The sequence below is a fragment of the Hoplias malabaricus genome, chromosome 8, assembly GCF_029633855.1.
Source record: "Hoplias malabaricus isolate fHopMal1 chromosome 8, fHopMal1.hap1, whole genome shotgun sequence".
Lineage (NCBI taxonomy): Eukaryota > Metazoa > Chordata > Actinopteri > Characiformes > Erythrinidae > Hoplias > Hoplias malabaricus.
Window position 1 is genome coordinate 14861423 of NC_089807.1, and position 18804 is coordinate 14880226.

An 18804-nucleotide genomic window follows, 5' to 3' on the forward strand; every position below is an offset into this window, starting at 1 on the left:
ATGAGCTCTTTGGAAATACAGTGCAGAATATCATAACACTTGAGGATGGAACTTAATGCTCTACAAAGTAAACCTTTTGTCATTGTTCCAAAATGACATGAGCCAATGAAAGAAAATAACTTTAAACCTTAAAAAAAAAAGTAAATAAAATAATTGAGAGAGAAACATGGGGAAATGGGAAAACATGAACAAATGAGGGGGGGCATCTATTCTAACCTATTGTAATGCAGAGTACTGCCTTCTTGGTTGTTACACGAAGACTGAAGCTAATTCTTTGTCTGGTTTTGTGCTACACGGTAAAACATACTGCTGAAAAAAGTGAGATGGCAAGTGAGTTTATTCCATTTCTATATATTTCTACATCCCTAGAAGTCAAGGCATCGTTATAGAAGGAGGAATGGTGTTTGATTTAAGCAGCCTTAATGTCGTACATTATATTAAACAGCAGCATATTGCTTTTAAATTTGACTTTTTTTTTGTTTTGTTTTTTTTCTTTTTACATTGGGCATAACAATTGGCAGTAAATGAGTTCAGTGCTCACCATTTCTTTTTTCATGGAAAAATCAACTACTTTATGCAGAATCACTGAACACAAAGCTGTATAATAACAGGTGTTAAGAAAAATGGACTCAGTAAGGCACTTGACAGCCTTAAATATTTGAGAAATGATGTGCTGTTCTCAATAATAAGTGTTACATTAAAATCTTTTTTGTACAAAAAGCTAGTGTTCTGTAGTGGTTAAAATTTGTGTTGTAGCAAGGTCCTGGTCCTGAAAAGACACACGACACAGCATAGTGCTTTCTTGCATCCAACTCACCAGACATTAACTTATTAACAATAAATCTTTTCTGAGCTGTATAAAAGGGTCCTAGTACTCAGCGCTGCCAGTTTAACATTTGTGTTTTTAGCTAAGCTCCAGTCAAACATCAGTAAATCAGCCCAAAAAAGAAAAAAAAAGCAAATAGCAGTTTAATAAATCTGAGGTTCTCTATTGGTTTTCTCTACCAGACTCTGAAAAATCATCCGACAAATGTCCACAAACTTTAAGTAACTTCTAAAAATACAGAGTTAGCCAATAAGGGAAACTACTTCATTACTGTGTTCCAAACTTATGGATAAATAACATTTTTAACAACTCTGATGGCTATGACATATTATGGCAAATAAACAAAGACTTCACAAATAGAAAAAAAAAATAATAAAAGTTAATACTTTTGAAATATCTCTGCATAACATGACTGAAGCTGAAATAAAATAAACATACTTACAGTATATCAATACTTGAAATTATAAAATAGAGTGTATTGATGAGTAAAGTGCAATATTATATGAAACCAAAATATGAGCTGTTAGAAAGATAGATCATCCAAAATTCAAAAATTTTTGGCAAATGCTGGCATTACCCGATTTTGATATTAAACATCCTTAAAAAGGAATACATGAAGGGCTTTTTTGGAAAAAAAAACAAACAAAAAAAAACTATTTTTATCAGCTCACTCCCATTAAGCTTTACAACTGTGGTGTTATTCATACGTCAAATAAAGAATGGTCACAAACACTGCTCGCTAAGTTTGGAGTGTCTGTATATGCAAACTTAAACTTAAAAAAAGCCACATGATCATCATGCATAAATATAAAATGCTGCACCCCCTGAACACCACAGAAAAGATATTCTTTGGTAGAAAATAAAAAAAATACACACCTGTTTTTAGTAGGAAGGTTCAACTGTAGCATTTTTTGGGGGGTTTACTGTGCAACATCCCTCTTGGTAAGGCTATGCAGAAGACTGAGTTAAGGCCTTGTCACACTTCAACAAATTGCTCTGGATCAACTGAAATGTCAAGAGCTGATCTGCGGCTCTCCTTTGGTTTGGTGGTCTTGGCACAGGAAAAGAGAGGAGATGAGATGATATGACAGACCAGGCCTGACCACAAACCACAGCAGACACTGACTGCGGCTCGGTCGAATGCCCAACGATGGTGCACCACCCAAAGCTGTCCTCATCAGAGAGAATGCACACTGTTCCCAGGAGTGCTCTCCTCTCCATGAGCATGAGATGCTAGCAGTGTTATCACAGAGGCACTGAGGTCATTTCTGATCTGAACCAAAAGTATCATTGTAAGACAACACAGGTCCTGTTCCCACTGAGATAAACCCTATGCATAGTCAAAATGAACGCAAGTCCCTGAACTCACACAGTCCCAGGCAACTCTCAGCCTTCTCCATCTAGTTTGAAAGAGAGAGAGAGGAAGAGAGAATGACAAAGAACTAGAGGGAGATGTACAAAAAATAGAGACAACAGAAGACACACAGATAAAGGAAAGAGAAAGATCGAGAACTTTCAGGGCTGCCAGGGCTTCCTGTCCTTGCCCCTCTGTTCAGGAATGTGTTTATAGCGACACTTGTCCCCAAAGTGACAGCCAGTGGTCCTCCAGAAATAACACTCATCTCCGTTGACGGGACCTTTGCGCCTTGGCCTGGAGAGAAAACACATACACACTCATAAGCACAATGTGTTAAGAGACCACAGCTACATACAGCATCACAAATGATCAGAAAAAGTGCAGAGTTTTTTACCCAGAAGCGCCTGTTGCCTGTGGTGCAGTAGAAACAGGTAAAGGTCTTTGAATGCGTCTGTCTGGATAGCGGACTACCAGCCTCGTGTTTTCTATTCCATAGCCCTTTTTCATAAAAAAACAAACAAATAAATAAACATCAGATACATACACACACACACACACCAACCAGACTATGGTTTGATGCCACTCATTTATTTAATAAAATATTTAATACATTTTATTTTTTTTCTCACTTACAGCTTTTTATCAGCTATACATTCTTTCAGACCCTCTAGGTTACAATTATTCTCACAGACAAAATTGCAGCACTTCATTTTACAGTGAGAGTTGTGCTGGTGTACTTGCTCATGCATGCAAAACTATTTAATATAAAACATGTATATAATTTTGAAAATTATTGATCTGTGTAATATTTTGCTTGGAAGAAAAAAAAATTATATATATATATATATATATATATATATATATATAAAATAAATAAATGATGCAATAGGTCAAGATACATACTAACCATAAAAGTTTGATTACAATTTACCGATAGCATTCATGAGTGGAAATCTGGATTCCCTGATGTAAAGGTGATGGCTCTAAATACATGAGGACTCACATTCAGCTTTTCCATTGCACGCGTAGCCATGTTCGCATTCTTAAAATTGACAAAGGCACAATAGCGCTCATGTAGCACTCTGATGCTTTCAATTTCTCCATAGCTGGAACAACAAGAGGCAGAATTGAGTCAGCACATGCTGTTTATTTTCCCCATCTTCTTAATTTGGGCAAGTGTAATAGGGCAAAGCCCACTGAGACTCTGGACTCCAGCCTCACTTTTTGAATAGGTCCCGCAGGTGCTTCTCTGTCAGTTCTGTGGTTACATTACCCACCCAGAGAGAAGGACAAGGGCTTCTGAGAAAGAGAGCGAGAGAGAGAGAGAGAGAGAGAGATAATGAGCAAACCCATGAGAGACACATGCAATATGCATGCAATAAGTCTAAATACAAGAAACACTGCAAGCATATGTTATATCTTACCCTGGTTGAAGGAGAGCCGAGTCATGGTTTAATGCTGTTAAAAAAAAAAAAAAGAATGAAATATGGGTTAATAATTTTCAAATTAACAAATATTACAACAGATCACAGTCTTTATTTAAGCTGCTACAGGTAGATAAAACTACTGCAATACTGCCCTCATGTGGTTGTAAAATTTAGCACTGAAGGTCATTCATTCATGCTCATTCATAGCATACCTCGGGCTGTTAGAACAGCTTGTACTGTGCTGTACTTCTCCAGCAGTAGTACACTTTGCTCCTCTTCATATCCAAGATCCTGGTGTACAAAAGAAGACACAAAAAAAGCCTTTGTGTCTTCATTAAGTCACTCATCACCTACAGGACACAATTCACTTAATTTCCCTGGTGGCAGAGCCAAGTAACAACATGCCCAGTGTTAACGTGTTTTATTCTGTAATTATGGGCTACAGCAAAGTGTTGTAATGACTTACTGAATATTTGGAAGGTAAAAAGAGATTTTGTGCAATCACTCACCATGAGCTGTAGCACTTTACAGTAAAAGAGATCATTAACAGCCTCCTCACAGTCTTTATCCAGCTTCAACACCTGCTCCATTGCTTTCTCAGCCTCACTATATCTCTAAAAAATAAACACAGACACATACAGCTGTTTCACAATCAACTTAACTACATTTTGTATATATCAAGTAACTGTGGTATCCCATAGTGAGGGTATAAATCTGCTGATTTTAAATGCTTTAATTCATTAATTAATTTATTTAATTACACTAGTATTCCAACAAGTGAACATCACTGAACAGGTAGAGTGATCCAATTTTCATACTAGGCCTGGGCGATGAACGATTACTTGATATTTGCACTTTGCCAGGAAACCACATAAACACACCACGCTTGGAATTATGAACACACCTCAAATGTGCTCCTGCACTGGCTCAGATTCCTTCATTATGGCCATTACCAAGAATGACACACAAACAGCCTGCAGTATTCTGGTGCATCTTGAACAGACAAGTAATTAATTAAGGAAGTAAGTTCTTAAAAAGAGCCGGTCAGCTCAACAGTTTTAGGGCAAGTTTTATTCAGAACATGCACCAACCTGCCCAAGAGCGGAATATAGTGCTGGCCAGATTCCTGGTGAATCAAGTGTGGATATCTGGTGTGTTTGTTAGTAGCAGAGAGATCTGTCTGGAGATTTAGTCTACAAGCTAGTTTACTGGTTAGTGTGGGGGTGGTACACTTATTACATAGAGGCCACTGTACAGTTCATCACACAAAGTCATTAAAGTGTTTGTAACTGGCAAAGCTGAGCACAGTGGAGGGACTGAGTAGCCAAAGACCTAAATATCTGATTAGCATTACCGAACAACAATAACAATTACACCACCACAGACACAAAAATTAAGCTGGTCACACAATCTCCCGTCAAACCACTTTAACATATCCGTTTATTTACAGCTAGTGAGGTAGAAACGGTGATGAAATGGATGGGCATGTTTAGACACGTTTAAATGTGCTGTTTGTAGTCTTCAGAGCAGAGCCTACTCACTGAACTCTGGAAATGTTTATGTATAAAGGACTTATTCATGACATATCCCATTATTCTTATGGTAGTAGAGAACTGTGTTACCTTTGTCAGTGCGTCATTTTTTTGTCTGGGCAGAAGGATCTGATTGTATCTTACACAGGCCTATTTATAGTCATTTGCATAATATGCCTGTACGTTTTGTTTGGATAAATATTTGAATATTTTAAATAATGATAATACAAACATGCAAACATTTGGTGTATTCACTCTAATTACTTAGAAGGAATTTCTTTTCAAACTGAACTCACTACAAAATTTTATCTATAGCAATCCATAAAGGAAAAATGTATTGTGATAACATATCTGCCCGTACTTCTTAGGCCCAGTTCATACTACATTTAACTGTACCTAACAAATTAGATTGTTTTAGAAATATAACCCACAGCTTTTGAGATTAATTTCTTGAATGATCAGAGATCTAGAAGTCATGGTGTATATTTTAGGACAGTCTCAGCTCTCATACATCAGGGGAAATGGGCCATTTCAAACAGGGCTAAGCCTCAGATGGGTATGTTTGTGTAACATTCACGATTCTGGGCTTTATTTCCTGATTAACTATGCTTCCCATGCATTAAAGCTGACCATACAAACCAAAGTGACATCTTTATTCATGTTAGAGGTAAGCTTAAGCAGAGTTAAGAGTCCTGTATAATGACCGCATTAATAATTTGCAGTGCTCGGTCCCAAGCTGGGACTTTTACACTGCTCTGCCATGTGGCGGTCCATTGGGTTTTATAATGTTCTTTTATTTAATAAATGTTTATTGTTCACAAAAATAAATAAGGTACTCTTACTGGTTCAGACCCATTTGCTTAAATCTGTACAAGGCCTTGGCTTTAAGACATACCTTAAGGCCCATCAGTGCACTTCCTTTCCGGTAGTAGCCTTTAGGCCATTCTGGGGCCATCTGAATAGATATTTCTGCATCAGCAAGTGCCAGAGTGTACTGCTCCAGACAGTAGTAACAGTATGAGCGATTCCCAAAAAACCTGCAATTTCCCACAGACAAATGTAGGAAATTATAACAGTTACATGCAAGCAAAACCAAACTAAACATTTGCTGATTATATGGAATTCTATGATAGATAGTACCTGTAGTCCTTGGGGTCATACTTAATAGCTTCTGTAAACATACTAACAGCCTGTGCGTACTGGCCCTCCTGCACCAGTCTGATTCCCTTTTCTGTGGGGGTTAAAAATATAAAATAAAATAAAATACTCAAAAACATAATTACATAGATTTTAGAAATGTGGATCGGGGGGTCTGGAGGTACCATTTTGGGAAGCACCTTGTTTGTGGAAAGAAATACTACAGTCAGGATTGGAATTTCCCCAAAAGTGAGTGATTTGTTGTGATGACCAAAGAAACTATTATTCAAAAATCGAAAGCAAACAACATTTACAAAATGCATACACATTTCATTTACATTAGGAGGAAGAGATCAAGGCTATGACAAGTTTTACTGGATGGCTTGTTAAATTACCCCAGTCAAATAACGTTTCAACCATGAAAAATCACAGCAAACAAAGTCCTTTCCTCCCCACTTTTTTCTTTCCCGTGTTCCACCCCCTTATAAACCTTATTAGCCCCACCCTCGACTAAACTAAATGAGTATATAGCATTCTGGGTGTGCTTTAAAGAACATTAAATATACACACAGTCAAGTACTTATATAACCGTTAGATCTTGATGCATGCATACATTCCTAGATGGTATAGGTAAGTATAGTTATTCAATTACATAAAATGCATTAATCAATGTTTTTCTTTTTTTCAGGTTCACTGGATCCCCCTGGACCAGCTATTTACCCTAGTCCACTCAGGACTATAAAAGCTGGGTGACCTGCATGATGCCACTCCTAAAAGGACACAGGTAAATACCAGTTTCCAATTAATAAAATTGTTAATTTCAAGTGTTTTTAAAAGAAGTGTCTTTGGTGAGGTGTTTTAGAGAGATGGTGAAGTATTGGGCCAGCCTACATCACAATTGTGTTCATCAGCAATGCAAGAAGAGAAATAAGATTCACAGAAGGAAAATCTTTATTTTCAAGCTCTACAGCTCACCTGTCAGTGAAGCACTTCTTTTAGTGAAAGAGTCAGGTCCACTGACCTGTGACAAAATCAACAGATACTGCATTAGGAAGGAATTGGTGGAAGACTAAGTGAGCAAACATTAGGAGGGAGCTGCTTAGTAAAGCACAGCGTAGTCTGTGCATAACACTGACTACACTTTCTGCTCTTGTCCCAACAGTCTTGGTCCCTTCTGGTTCAACAGTATGGCACATAAAAATGATATTCTAGTACCATAAAGAATGACTTAAGCTTATATCCCTTCAATTACATCCTACTACTTGTGTCTCCGTACATTTCAACATTTCAAATACATATTACAGTCTCCAAAACAAACTGTGACCAATACTAACATTAAGGAACATGTTTAAATACGAGTTAAACATTGTTAAGTGACTGATAAACTTGTTAGTCAAACTTTGAATTCGTACTTAACTGTCTCTAGCAGAAAATCTTAAAACATTAGTTTAGTTAATTTCTGTTTTGAGACTGTTCTGAGATTTTATTTTTAATTTAGATCTTATTATATTTATTTAGAAAGAGTCTTAGGTTTTTAATGCATTAAACAAGCTTTTGTTATATTTACCATGACAGTGATTTGTCTGTTCTCATTCAGCATTTATTATTGTAACAAATCTGAACATGTGGTGACTACATATTAAGCCCATTACATATTTATGGGCACTAAACATATTGATTAATTTTCTCCAAAACATATGAAAACACAATATATAAATATTAGCCAACATTTCTATAATTGTTTGAAAAAAATAACATTCTCAAAGAATCTAAACTGCAGACATGGTGTTATTGTTGTCAGTGCAAATAGATACCATATTTATTGCCATAGAAGTTAAAAACTAATTTATATTAGTACTTCTGCAAATGTATTTTTCTCCAATGGCCCTAGGCATGGCATTGTCATCAAGGACTACAAATATTTTAGATTAAAATCTGACTGCCTCAGTCAGAAAGCAAAGAGTGAGTCATAATTGGATCCCCCAGCAAGGCAATAATTCAAAGCATACTTCAAGTTTCACACAAATGTGGTTCACTACCCACAGAATCCAGCTTTTATAATAAGCATTCCAGGCCCCTGACCTGGGCCCCTTGAAATTGCATGGTTTTGGGCAGAAGAACAAAATTCAAGAACCATGCACTCTGAAAGCTCTGGAGAGATGCAGAACTGTATTTTAGATTGTATATTTTTCCCCTCATTGCTGTTCCACTATTTTCACTTTAAGATCAAGCAGTTAGCACTTTGTCATAAGATATGTCCATTGTTAGTAAATGACTGTTATTATGTACGGCACTGAGATTTAAGTGCTGCAGAAGCACACTCACCTCTCTGGTTCTGTCCTCGTTTTCTTTGTTCTCTTTGGATTTGCGAACTGCTTTGCTCTTGGCTTTAGGCCTGATGTGACTAACAGCATTGGCAACAAAGGCACTGCTTACGTCCCATTCCGGCTCCTGAACAAGAGAAAATGAAACAGAGGGTCAAGTTTAATAAAGGCCTGTTGATCCACTTCGAAACAAAAAGAGGCTGCCCAAGGCTGACCTTTTTATATGATGATCATAAGACACCAAGGAAAACAAACACAATCTTTGAAATATATGTAGTACCTCTTCACTCGGCTGCGTTGAAGCCTGTCTGTTGCCTTTGTCCCCTGAGGCCAGTGGTGGTGTGGCACTGCCTTTAGATACAGGAGTTTTCTCCTTCAACTCCTCCTCCAGCTGTTCCTCATCTGCTTCAGAATCACTGTCCTCCAGCTCAGAGCCAGCTGCACTCCCCCCACCACACTCATTATCTTCCTATAAGGGGGGGGGGGGGGGGGGCAATAGTCACAGGAAGACAGTTATCATTGTAAGGCCACTTGAACTGCCGGAGTTTAAAAAACAGCATTTAAATAGTTGTCTACCTGCACTGAATGCTCATCCTTTTTACCCTTCTCAAGTTTCTTCCGCTCACGTTGACGCTAAAAATGAAAGCAAAATATGTAAAGTGTCACTCAAGTATTCCACTTTCAGGCTCTGTAGTAAAACTATATTAAAATGTACATTACAATGCTTTGTTACTAAGGGCTGTTTTGACTGACAGAAAACAACCTAAATTTAAAAAAAATATAGAAAAATATACACAACCCTACACATTTATCCAATATCTGAACTTCTGACCCAAAACTAATGTAAGAAATTATCGATACTAACCATTGTTTCTGTCTAGTAGCTGCTGGGGAGTGGTGGAAAGACAACATGTCCTCTTGCAATCATAACTCAAAATACTTTATTTTTTACACCCATAGGCTTTTTATATTAAATAATAACCACATCTTCCAAAGAGAGGCTGTCTCTAACACAATTGGTATTTTAAATGATGAGCAGTTAGTATAATATAGAGAGAGAATGCCTATGTGAAAGAAGGAACATGTCAGCACAAAACCTATGCTAGCATATTCCTTTATACAGAAATCTACAGCATAAAAAAGAAAAATCTCGCTCACCCGGAAACAAACTGGACCAAAATCAGATATTTTATTCAGTCATGTCAGGCTCTGGACTTATGATGTGTGAGTGGCAATGTAAAATGGGCCCCAAACGTCTTAAAAGCCCTTCTGCGTCAAACATATGCCAATAACCCTATGCTGGGGTCAGGAATATAGATGTTGATGAAAGGAAAATTACGAACATCTCCGGGAAAAAAAATAACTCAATGAGAGGCAGGACCATGGGGATAAATGGATCAGCATTTTATTTGTTTCTTTCCTGGCACTTCATGTAAACCATGCTCTGTCCAAAACAACGACACACTCCGTAAATATCGCACTTTAAATATTTATAAGAGTAATTCTACTACACCACTGCATTGGGTACTACATAATGTAGAGAAAGATGTTTGAGATTCAGACCTAGTGTTATGGCAGTGTAACAGCAAAGCGATACAGAGCTAACGCAGAAGTATAAATCGGCCTTTACACAGCACTGCCACGTCAGAGTCACTGCAGCGCCGAAAATGATCCTTCACCCAAATCATACCTGTCTGCTCTGAGGTGATCACATGGGGCTCCAGACCATTGAAGAGCAAAGTGAAACGGGGATAAGAAAGTACACAGAGGAAACAGGTGGATTTCACTCTGTAACTGTACAACTACAGAGTGCTCCTGTATGGCCAATGGAGCTGATGAAATGGACAATGTACAGTGTAGATACAAGGTAGGTTTTTCGAATCCAGTGGTTGTACACTGTATAACACAAGAGTGTATAAAATCTACTACCTTTCTCTTAGCTCTTCGCCTCTCTGCTCTTCTTCTGGCCTTCTCATCTTCACTTAGATCTTCCTCTCCATTCAAAACATCCTGAGGAAAAACATGCACACTTTTGTTTACTTTGCTCATATTCAACTTGTACAACCACAGAAAATATAACAGTTAAATTCATACCAAGCTGAATAAAATATACCTGTGAGAGTGTGTCCTGACTGGGGTCAGACATGGCACCAGTCTCCATCTCCTCTGGTCTCTTGTCACTGGAGCCTATTAGGGGAATTTAGAACAATCAGAGCACTTTCATAGACAGCCCTTAACAGACTGGCTAAGCATGGAAACTTCAGGAAAGTTGATTGGCGATACCAGTGTTATGCTGTAGATCTTTAAATAAGAGGTCATGTGAGAACGGAAGGGGAAACTCCACTTTCATAAAAGCAGAAATGAGATCCAGGCAGACTGAGTAGGTTTATAAATTACACCATGTAGTACAAAGGATGTTTTTTTAGTCATTCTAATGAGATCTAAAAGCCCTCTTTCTTGAATTAATTTGATTGTTACATCTTAGCAAGACAGCATCTAAAGACTTGAGCATGAGAGACTGTCCTATACTGTGTGTGTGATAGGGACAAATCTGCCTTTCAAAGATCAGAAAAATTAAACAAAGGATCAAGTAAAATCAATTTGTTACAAAAGGCTGGTATACAATTAAGGATCAAGTTTGTATTGTCCAAACTGTAGAAATTCTTATCAGAGCACCTTATCAGCCCCACCCCATCTCTTTTAATTAACCTGCTGTAAAACATATGATAAACCTAGTTTAGACTACTATACAAAGTGGAAGGATGTAAGCTGCTTTGATCCAAATGAAGTGCGAAATAAACAGGCTTGCATACTGACTGATGGACCCAAAGCATGTCTATCACAGCCATAGTTCACTGAAGCCTGATTAAGCTGGACGAGTATCTGTTGTATCAGATACATGTTTTACTCATGGCTTTGTGTACACACTTTGAGAAATATTTTAAATGATCACTTTTAGTCACACAAACAAATTAAGGCCTCCAAGAGGCCAAAGAGATACAAGTCAGTTTGATCAACAGTAATGACATACACAGAAGTTGCTAGGGATGTACCGAATATTTGTGAACCAAAATTATTAGTCTGAAAATTAAAACAAGGGAAAAACAATAATAATTGAAAAAAAGAGAATAATTTAAACCAAATAATGAGATTTATATTCAAAAGCTCAATGTCTTTTATGGTGGAACAGTATGTTTGAGGAGAAGAATCACCGTATGTATGTGGCGTCAGTGTAAATTGTAAGTTTTATTCATACTTTGTATTACACCAGAAAATTTGTAATTTGAGTTGTTTAGTTTTGTAGCACTTCTGTCTTGAAATTGGGAAATTGCTAACTGCATGAAATATATCCTCATCCCTTTAAATGATTTTCAACGTCTGAAGGGCTCATTACACTTGATCATGTAATGAGCCATCAACACAGAGAAAGAAAACCTAGTACGTCTGACCAAGCCATTTTATTTATTTTATGCTTTTACTGACACTGGGGCTTCATAAACACATTAAACCAGTTTCCAGCACTCAGACAGACTGGAGAGCTAGGAAAAGGTGAGAAAACATCTTCTAAGTTTAATTTAAAAAAAATGTAAAAGTGCTTTTTGATTATAATCCTGAATTTCACCTTTAAATGCAAAGAGCTTGACGATTGTATTAGATTAAACCATGTGAACACTACATACATACTGACATACAACAGAAACAAACAATATTCAATTCTGCCCAAGGGTGAAGGATATGAGCTTTCTATCATATTTACTCTGAGCTAACAGTCACAGAAGCTTGTGGCTTTGAATTTCACAACAGTTATCTGAAGACCAGAGTTTTTCTTTTACATGGAAATCGCTCATACACCACTGGTCTATTTGCCATTGAAAACTGTTTTACACAGAGAAAAAAAAAAACACCTCTTACGATTTTACTAAAGATGTCACATGACTTATATAATCATCTTCACATGCGATACAAAACCACACTTACCCAAGAGCAGATGCTTGAGTTTGATCAAGCTGCAATATCAGACAAGTACTAACCACACATCTTTAGTGGCCTGCTACAAACATTACGCTAAAGAAAAAAGGTTCAGATTCAGCTGTCCAGCAGATTCTCAAATTACCTTGCAGAGGCAAGACAGAAAATGCCCTCAGTTTACTCCAAAATGAGATCAGAGCTTAAAAAAAATAATAATAATATAAAATAAATAAATAAAATATTATGTTACACTGATCAGAAGTGTAACCACAAAATGGCAAACAGGCCACTATGTGTCTCTGTTACAGGATATAAACAACATTGTATGACTGTCTATTTCAATGAGCTAATTCAGCAGGAATGTAGAGTGTATTCACCAGCCTTTTGATCTTCAGCCTAAGCTCTTTACTTTCATTCTCTAAATTGCTATGTCACTTCAAGGATATCTCTGAAACATTGTTATTGCCTGCTGTATACCAAGTGCTCAAAGGTCCAATATTAAAGTTAAATACTGTGTGCCAAAGCACATCCACTGTGTTTAAACCATTTGGATGCAGTACACAATAATATGACCACAAATCCCTGAGTTCCTCAGACAGACATTCCTAACATTTCAGAGACTTTCATACAAAAATACAACAGGAAACCAAGTCATGTAATGCAGACATCTATGTGAGAAAGTCACAAACCTTCAACAGACCACAATAGATAAGAGGGGATTACCCAACTGTGCAGTGTTTCGCAACTTTAGTTATGAAGGGCCACCGGCACCGCACAGTCATTTTCACTGCTCCAATACACCTTATTCAGCTAAAGAAGGCCTTACTAAAAGGCCAGCAAGTGCAGGGACATCAAAACATCACAGCTGAGGACAACAGAACCCTAATTCTTTTCTCAAGTCAAATTACAGCGATGCTGACCTACTAGCAATAGGCTGAATTGCATACAAAACTGGGCAGTAAACACTCTTCCGTGCATGTCTAGCGGCCATATTAATTTTGAAAATGGGGGCAAGTAGTGTCTTAAATTAAGCAAATACTTCTTGCCACACCCTGATTGCTCTGTGCAGGCACCAGGGCAGATAACAGGTAGGAATTAGCAATGACTAATATGGAAAATATTTACAAGAGAAGAAAAAAAAAAAAAAACTGGCCATTGTACATACAAGTTTTAAAGACAATTAACATTTACATTTTTACTGTATATAGTTACATCTCACATTAAATTTGATATGTATTTAGAAAGATTGTACCTTCAATTTTTAGGAATTAAATAAGATTTGCATTCCTTCAAACAATTATATAACAATTAAAAAAAACTAATATTGGCATATTGCCATTGGTGGCATAGCATTTTCTCATAGCGCGTCTTCATTTTTAAAAATAGGAGGATACCAGAATACCTGCAAGCCCAAGAATGTTTTGTTGATTTAAAGAATTATAATTATATATTAAGCACTTACAGATAATGAATGAATGAAAGTAACAGTTTACTTAAATATAAAACTATTTAGATACGTGCATGAATATAAAATCATACAAGACAGACTAAAAAAAAGGCAACACACTAGTAAAATGATTTTGTCTATTTTTATTAATAATTTACATATGTTGTTTGGTTAATAGAGTATAGTTTAATGGTATCGTGCATGTGTGCCATACTGGGGCCTAAAGGTCTTGACAGACAGTGTTTCTTTTAATGATGAGCCAGCTCCAAAATTCAACTGCAGGGCAAGTGGAGTGGCTTAATTCCCTAATGAAAACATCAACAATATAGCAAATCTCAGCTTCAAATGATCACAATATATTTCTTAATTATGGTCGATAAGTTATAATATTGATATTCATATGGACAATGTAAAAGCCAGAGGAAAAACTGCCAAGAACAAACAAGAAGCATGACATCACCATTAAACCTTTTAGTTTTATCAATATTAATATTTTTAAACTACACTGAGTGAACTGACAACAGTGCCCTGTGATCAACATCAGCCATGGACAGATGCTGTAAATAATGTATACGGAAATACTGAAAGTGTTTAAAAATCATATTGTTATTGAAAGTTTATATTGTGAAATATATTGGTACTGGATTACTCTCAAGACCTAGCTTCATCCCATTTTCTACAACAAATATCAATACCTGAGCCATCAGTTAAATTCGGCGGTGTCTGAATATGGCTGCAGGTGGGAGTGATAACATGGGTAAAACAGGTGCTTTAGCAGACGTTGACCAGGCTGCAAACAGAAGCCAGGGTATTTTTAAGCTGGCTTGACACTAATGGAAGTTTATTTTTGTCAGATCTTGAATATGGTCACAAGTCTGGGATTTTGGTACAATGGTACTTAACAATGGTAATTGTTAAGAAGATATCAATCATGTTTTGCCTAAGGCATTTCTAACTGAATTCCAAAGTATGGTATGACAAAGAAAATCACACTTATTAAATGTTAAAAGCTTGTATACTTGGCATCCGCCTTTAGCTTTGATTACAGCATGCATTTGCTCTGGCATCGTTTCCAGAAGCTTCTGTAATGTCAAAACATTTATTTCTGTCGAGTTGCATTAATTTTTCCCCAAGATCTTGCATTGATGATGGGAGATCTGGACCACTGCGCAAATAGGTTCAGGTCTGGACCCTGTGGTGGCCAATCCATGTATAAAAATGTCTCATGCTCCCTCAATCACTTTCACAATTTGAGTCTGATGAATCCTGGTATTGTCATCTTGGAATCCTGCAGCAACCACCCCCCCACGGGCTTGTACAGTAGGCACTAAGCATGATGGGTGCATCAATTCAGCCACCTCTCTCTTACCCGGATGCAGCCTAAGTAGTTTTCTTCAGGCAAAACTGTTTAGTCCCAATTCCGTTTGCACTGTGTGTGTGTATGTGTGTGTGGGGGGGTGCTCTTACTTTCATTGTTAAACAGTTGTACTGCTGTTTTTCTACGATTTGATTTCACCAAACCTTTTAGTGATCGGGTCACGATCATTCAAGATTTTTTTTCCCGACCACATTCCTTCCTCAAAGATGATCACTGTGCTTCCACTTTTTAATAACGCGTTGGACGGTTCTTAACCTGATAATTGTAGTTTTGGTAATCTCCTGATAAGTTTTAAATAAAATATTTGTTTATTCGTGCACTGGAAGTTATTGTTTTTAACATAGTTTTGTTACATCTTGATATTAGCTCACTACCTGAAAATTGACATTAATGGCCTGCATTTAATCGGTCATCCCTTGCACCCTGTGATTCTGGGTGGGCTCCGGATCCACCGTGACCCTGAACCGGATAAGCGGTTACAGACAATGAATGAATGAATTGCATCTTATAGATGCTAGGCTGATCTACCTCAGTTTACACTGACATTCTACGTTCAAAAAACACACTTGTATTGCACTCATTTTGTTACATTTTATTTGAGAACAATAGCATTTTTTTAATGCATGGCATATTATTGTCAATTTTTAATCACCAATATTGATTGTAGTAAAATACTTTAATCTGGTATTTTTTCAGTTATATTGCCCAGCCCTAATGAGAGATAAAATAAAATGTTTCTTTTTTTTCGTTTTAAAAAATAAATCAAAATTATATTATTCAATATGTAATTATATATTGACATATATCTCATAATATATAAAACAAAACTGTAGGCTTCAGAAATGAAAACGTGCAGATCTCTTAAAATAGCATAAAAGCATGAGGTTTTCCACTTCTTTTTATGCATACCTATGCTCTATTCCAATTTAATATTAGGATATTCAAGCAAAAGACAAGAACTAATTACAAAAGAAATAAACATTAATGAATTATATTAAAGTGATTTAGAGAATCTTTTAGGTAGTTCAAGAAAGTGGAGTAAATTTTTGCCAAATAAAGTTAAATAAAACGTGATCGTATACAAATATCCCCTTAGATACCAGCCTTATATGAATAGCCTATAACATGGATGTCTGACAAGTTGCATTATACGATTTTGGTCAAACACCAAAAAGATATACATGTATAAATAAGAACATGAAAATAATTTAGTTCAGATTCTAAGTTGATTTTCATTTTGTTTATTCAGTCTAGGCCTATCAAAAGCTGGCACAATGCAAAATTCTGTTTGCTGAATAAGTATGATCATCCTATGAATAGGCTTTTCTGATTTTTTTTCAAATCAATATTGGTTCATCACACAAACACACAATGTGAGTGCAATTCTCTTTTTAAACCCTCTTTGGTGAAGGTACTGAGGTATGTTCCTAAAATTCAGTAGGAACACCATGTACCTTGCCCCAACATTATCAGTGCCCAGGTCATTGGAGGGTCAGGCCACTGTCAGTTTTTATAAACATCACTTCAATACAATCCATGCACTCCCTACTTGTCACCAATGACAAAGGTTAAAAGGTATCTTATGAGTAGCATTAAAATGTGTGGTTCACATTAAGTCACATAATCAACAAATATTTCATTTGTACACAGGCACAACTGCAATTTCTAAAGTGCTGTGGTAAATAATGCAAATCAGATACTACAGTCAATTAATCTGCTCAAATTTGCATTTCCTTTAAGAAATCAAGTCCTTGGACACACGTTCACTGAAAAGATAACAGTGCCAGGACTAAAAAAATTTCTTTACCAGAAGGTTTTACAGCTACATTTGTCAAGTATATCTGCATTAAACAACACATGCAGTATCGCCACTATTATTTAAAATCTATTTTCAGAGCAAAAACTTTTTTTACTGAATTTGTTTAATTTCATGAAATGTCAGCGGCGATGTGTTTAGGAACTAGGCATGTGACAAAATATAATTACAAGAGTTGGATGTTTTTTTCATTAAGCCATCTGGAATGTACAGTACACTTTCAAAACTTTTTTGGTGGAGAAAAAAATCTTTGAACATCTACTTATTGTTCATTACTCCCATTCCTTTGTGTAATGACACTGATCTCATTATCTATTTGACCACACAGATATAGTCAGATTCATATAAACACAGTAGTGACTCAGTCTCTGTCATGAAGACATGGCTCCTCTGATCAGAAAGCAGGCTGAATCCAAGGTTGAATAAATTAAAGACTTTTTCACTTGACTTATTAAATTGCATTTTATATTTATATATAGATACTTTCAACACCTAGCATAAAGTCATTTTTTTCAGATGAAATAATCACCGCAGGTGTAATAGTTGAACTGTTAACTCACCATATGGACACAAGGTTAGAGAGCTTCCAGTATTCTGCCTGTAAACTAACACTGTATAATGTTGGGTGGATGTTAGAAAATGTTTAATATGGAATATTTGGTTGGTTTAGAGCAAGTTTAATCGTAACGAGAATTTTATATTAAAAAGGAAACACTAAAGTGTAATTTTCAACTTAAGTCATATGTCTGAACTTTTATAATCAGTTTTACAGGAAAGTATCACACTACTTTTTTATATTTTGGGGTTAGTGTTTGAGCAGTGAGAGAAATGTGGAGTCTGTCGTTGTTTTAACTCATTAAGCCCTTTCTTTGTTCCTATGGGAAATAGCTAAACATACAACATTATTTCTGGATGGATAGATAGATGAACAGTTGGGTTTGGGCAGTAGTGTTGTTCACTAAGAGCAGCCATAAGGAGAGAGAGAGTGGGGCAGTGCTATGGTCTCGCTTTTACAACATATCCACATCAAGTTTGTTTTCAGGGTAAGCGTTTTTTTAAAGTTCTGAAATGGGGACCACTTCGAAGTTGGAGTAAAATCACTTTTACTGAAGGATACTGACTTGACTTGGTGTTATTTACAGGCCTAATATTAGCCCTGAACGATTATAATCCTCGTGAAAGAAACCTTTAAGTAGCGCAGCGATAAAGGAGCCGTTTAAAGCTAATCTGTGTGAGCTAAAAGCACTGTCGCCGTTATTACATTTGTGCACTGCACTGAGCAAAGTCAACATGAAACCGGCCGCTATCATTATCGTTGCCTTAGCTCGCAGCTAATGTTAGAGTAAACGATGTTGATCTATCCTCACTGAACTCAGAACTGAGACCCAGAAAGCTGGTCTGGACTTTCCACGAGTTGCTGCTGCAGTTTAGTCGACAAGAAGCAGGTTCAATGTGATTACACAAGAAAACACAAGTTACAGAGGCAGTGTTAGAGATAAAATAAAATAAAAACACTTTCTCCGCGCACCGAGGCCAGGGGAGCGGAGCAGAAGTTTAGACAAAGTGAGGGAAAAGTTCCCAAGGCATGAGA

The 18804-nt window shown here is 36.7% G+C and overlaps 1 protein-coding gene and 1 long non-coding RNA gene across 2 annotated transcripts in view; one reads left to right on the forward strand and one right to left on the reverse strand.

Moving 5' to 3' along the window:
* Window positions 1-18804, reverse strand: part of zgc:123010 (uncharacterized protein LOC641500 homolog) — a 19012-nt gene continuing 208 nt past the window's right edge. Inside the window, exons 2-16 of the mRNA XM_066679343.1 lie at window positions 10717-10790; window positions 10533-10613; window positions 9180-9236; window positions 8884-9072; window positions 8605-8730; window positions 7255-7300; window positions 6283-6373; window positions 6038-6179; window positions 4120-4224; window positions 3823-3901; window positions 3608-3641; window positions 3405-3482; window positions 3187-3289; window positions 2578-2681; window positions 1-2477 (exon numbers count right to left, since the gene is read on the reverse strand). Of these exons, the coding sequence (XP_066535440.1) occupies window positions 2342-2477; window positions 2578-2681; window positions 3187-3289; window positions 3405-3482; window positions 3608-3641; window positions 3823-3901; window positions 4120-4224; window positions 6038-6179; window positions 6283-6373; window positions 7255-7300; window positions 8605-8730; window positions 8884-9072; window positions 9180-9236; window positions 10533-10613; window positions 10717-10790 (1445 nt within the window). The 3' untranslated portion in view covers window positions 1-2341. The remainder of the gene's footprint in view (window positions 2478-2577; window positions 2682-3186; window positions 3290-3404; window positions 3483-3607; window positions 3642-3822; window positions 3902-4119; window positions 4225-6037; window positions 6180-6282; window positions 6374-7254; window positions 7301-8604; window positions 8731-8883; window positions 9073-9179; window positions 9237-10532; window positions 10614-10716; window positions 10791-18804) is intronic.
* The window catches only part of LOC136705660 (uncharacterized), an 11582-nt gene continuing 10917 nt past the window's right edge, over window positions 18140-18804 (forward strand). Inside the window, exon 1 of the long non-coding RNA XR_010804069.1 lies at window positions 18140-18256. This is a non-coding gene — a long non-coding RNA (uncharacterized lncRNA). The remainder of the gene's footprint in view (window positions 18257-18804) is intronic.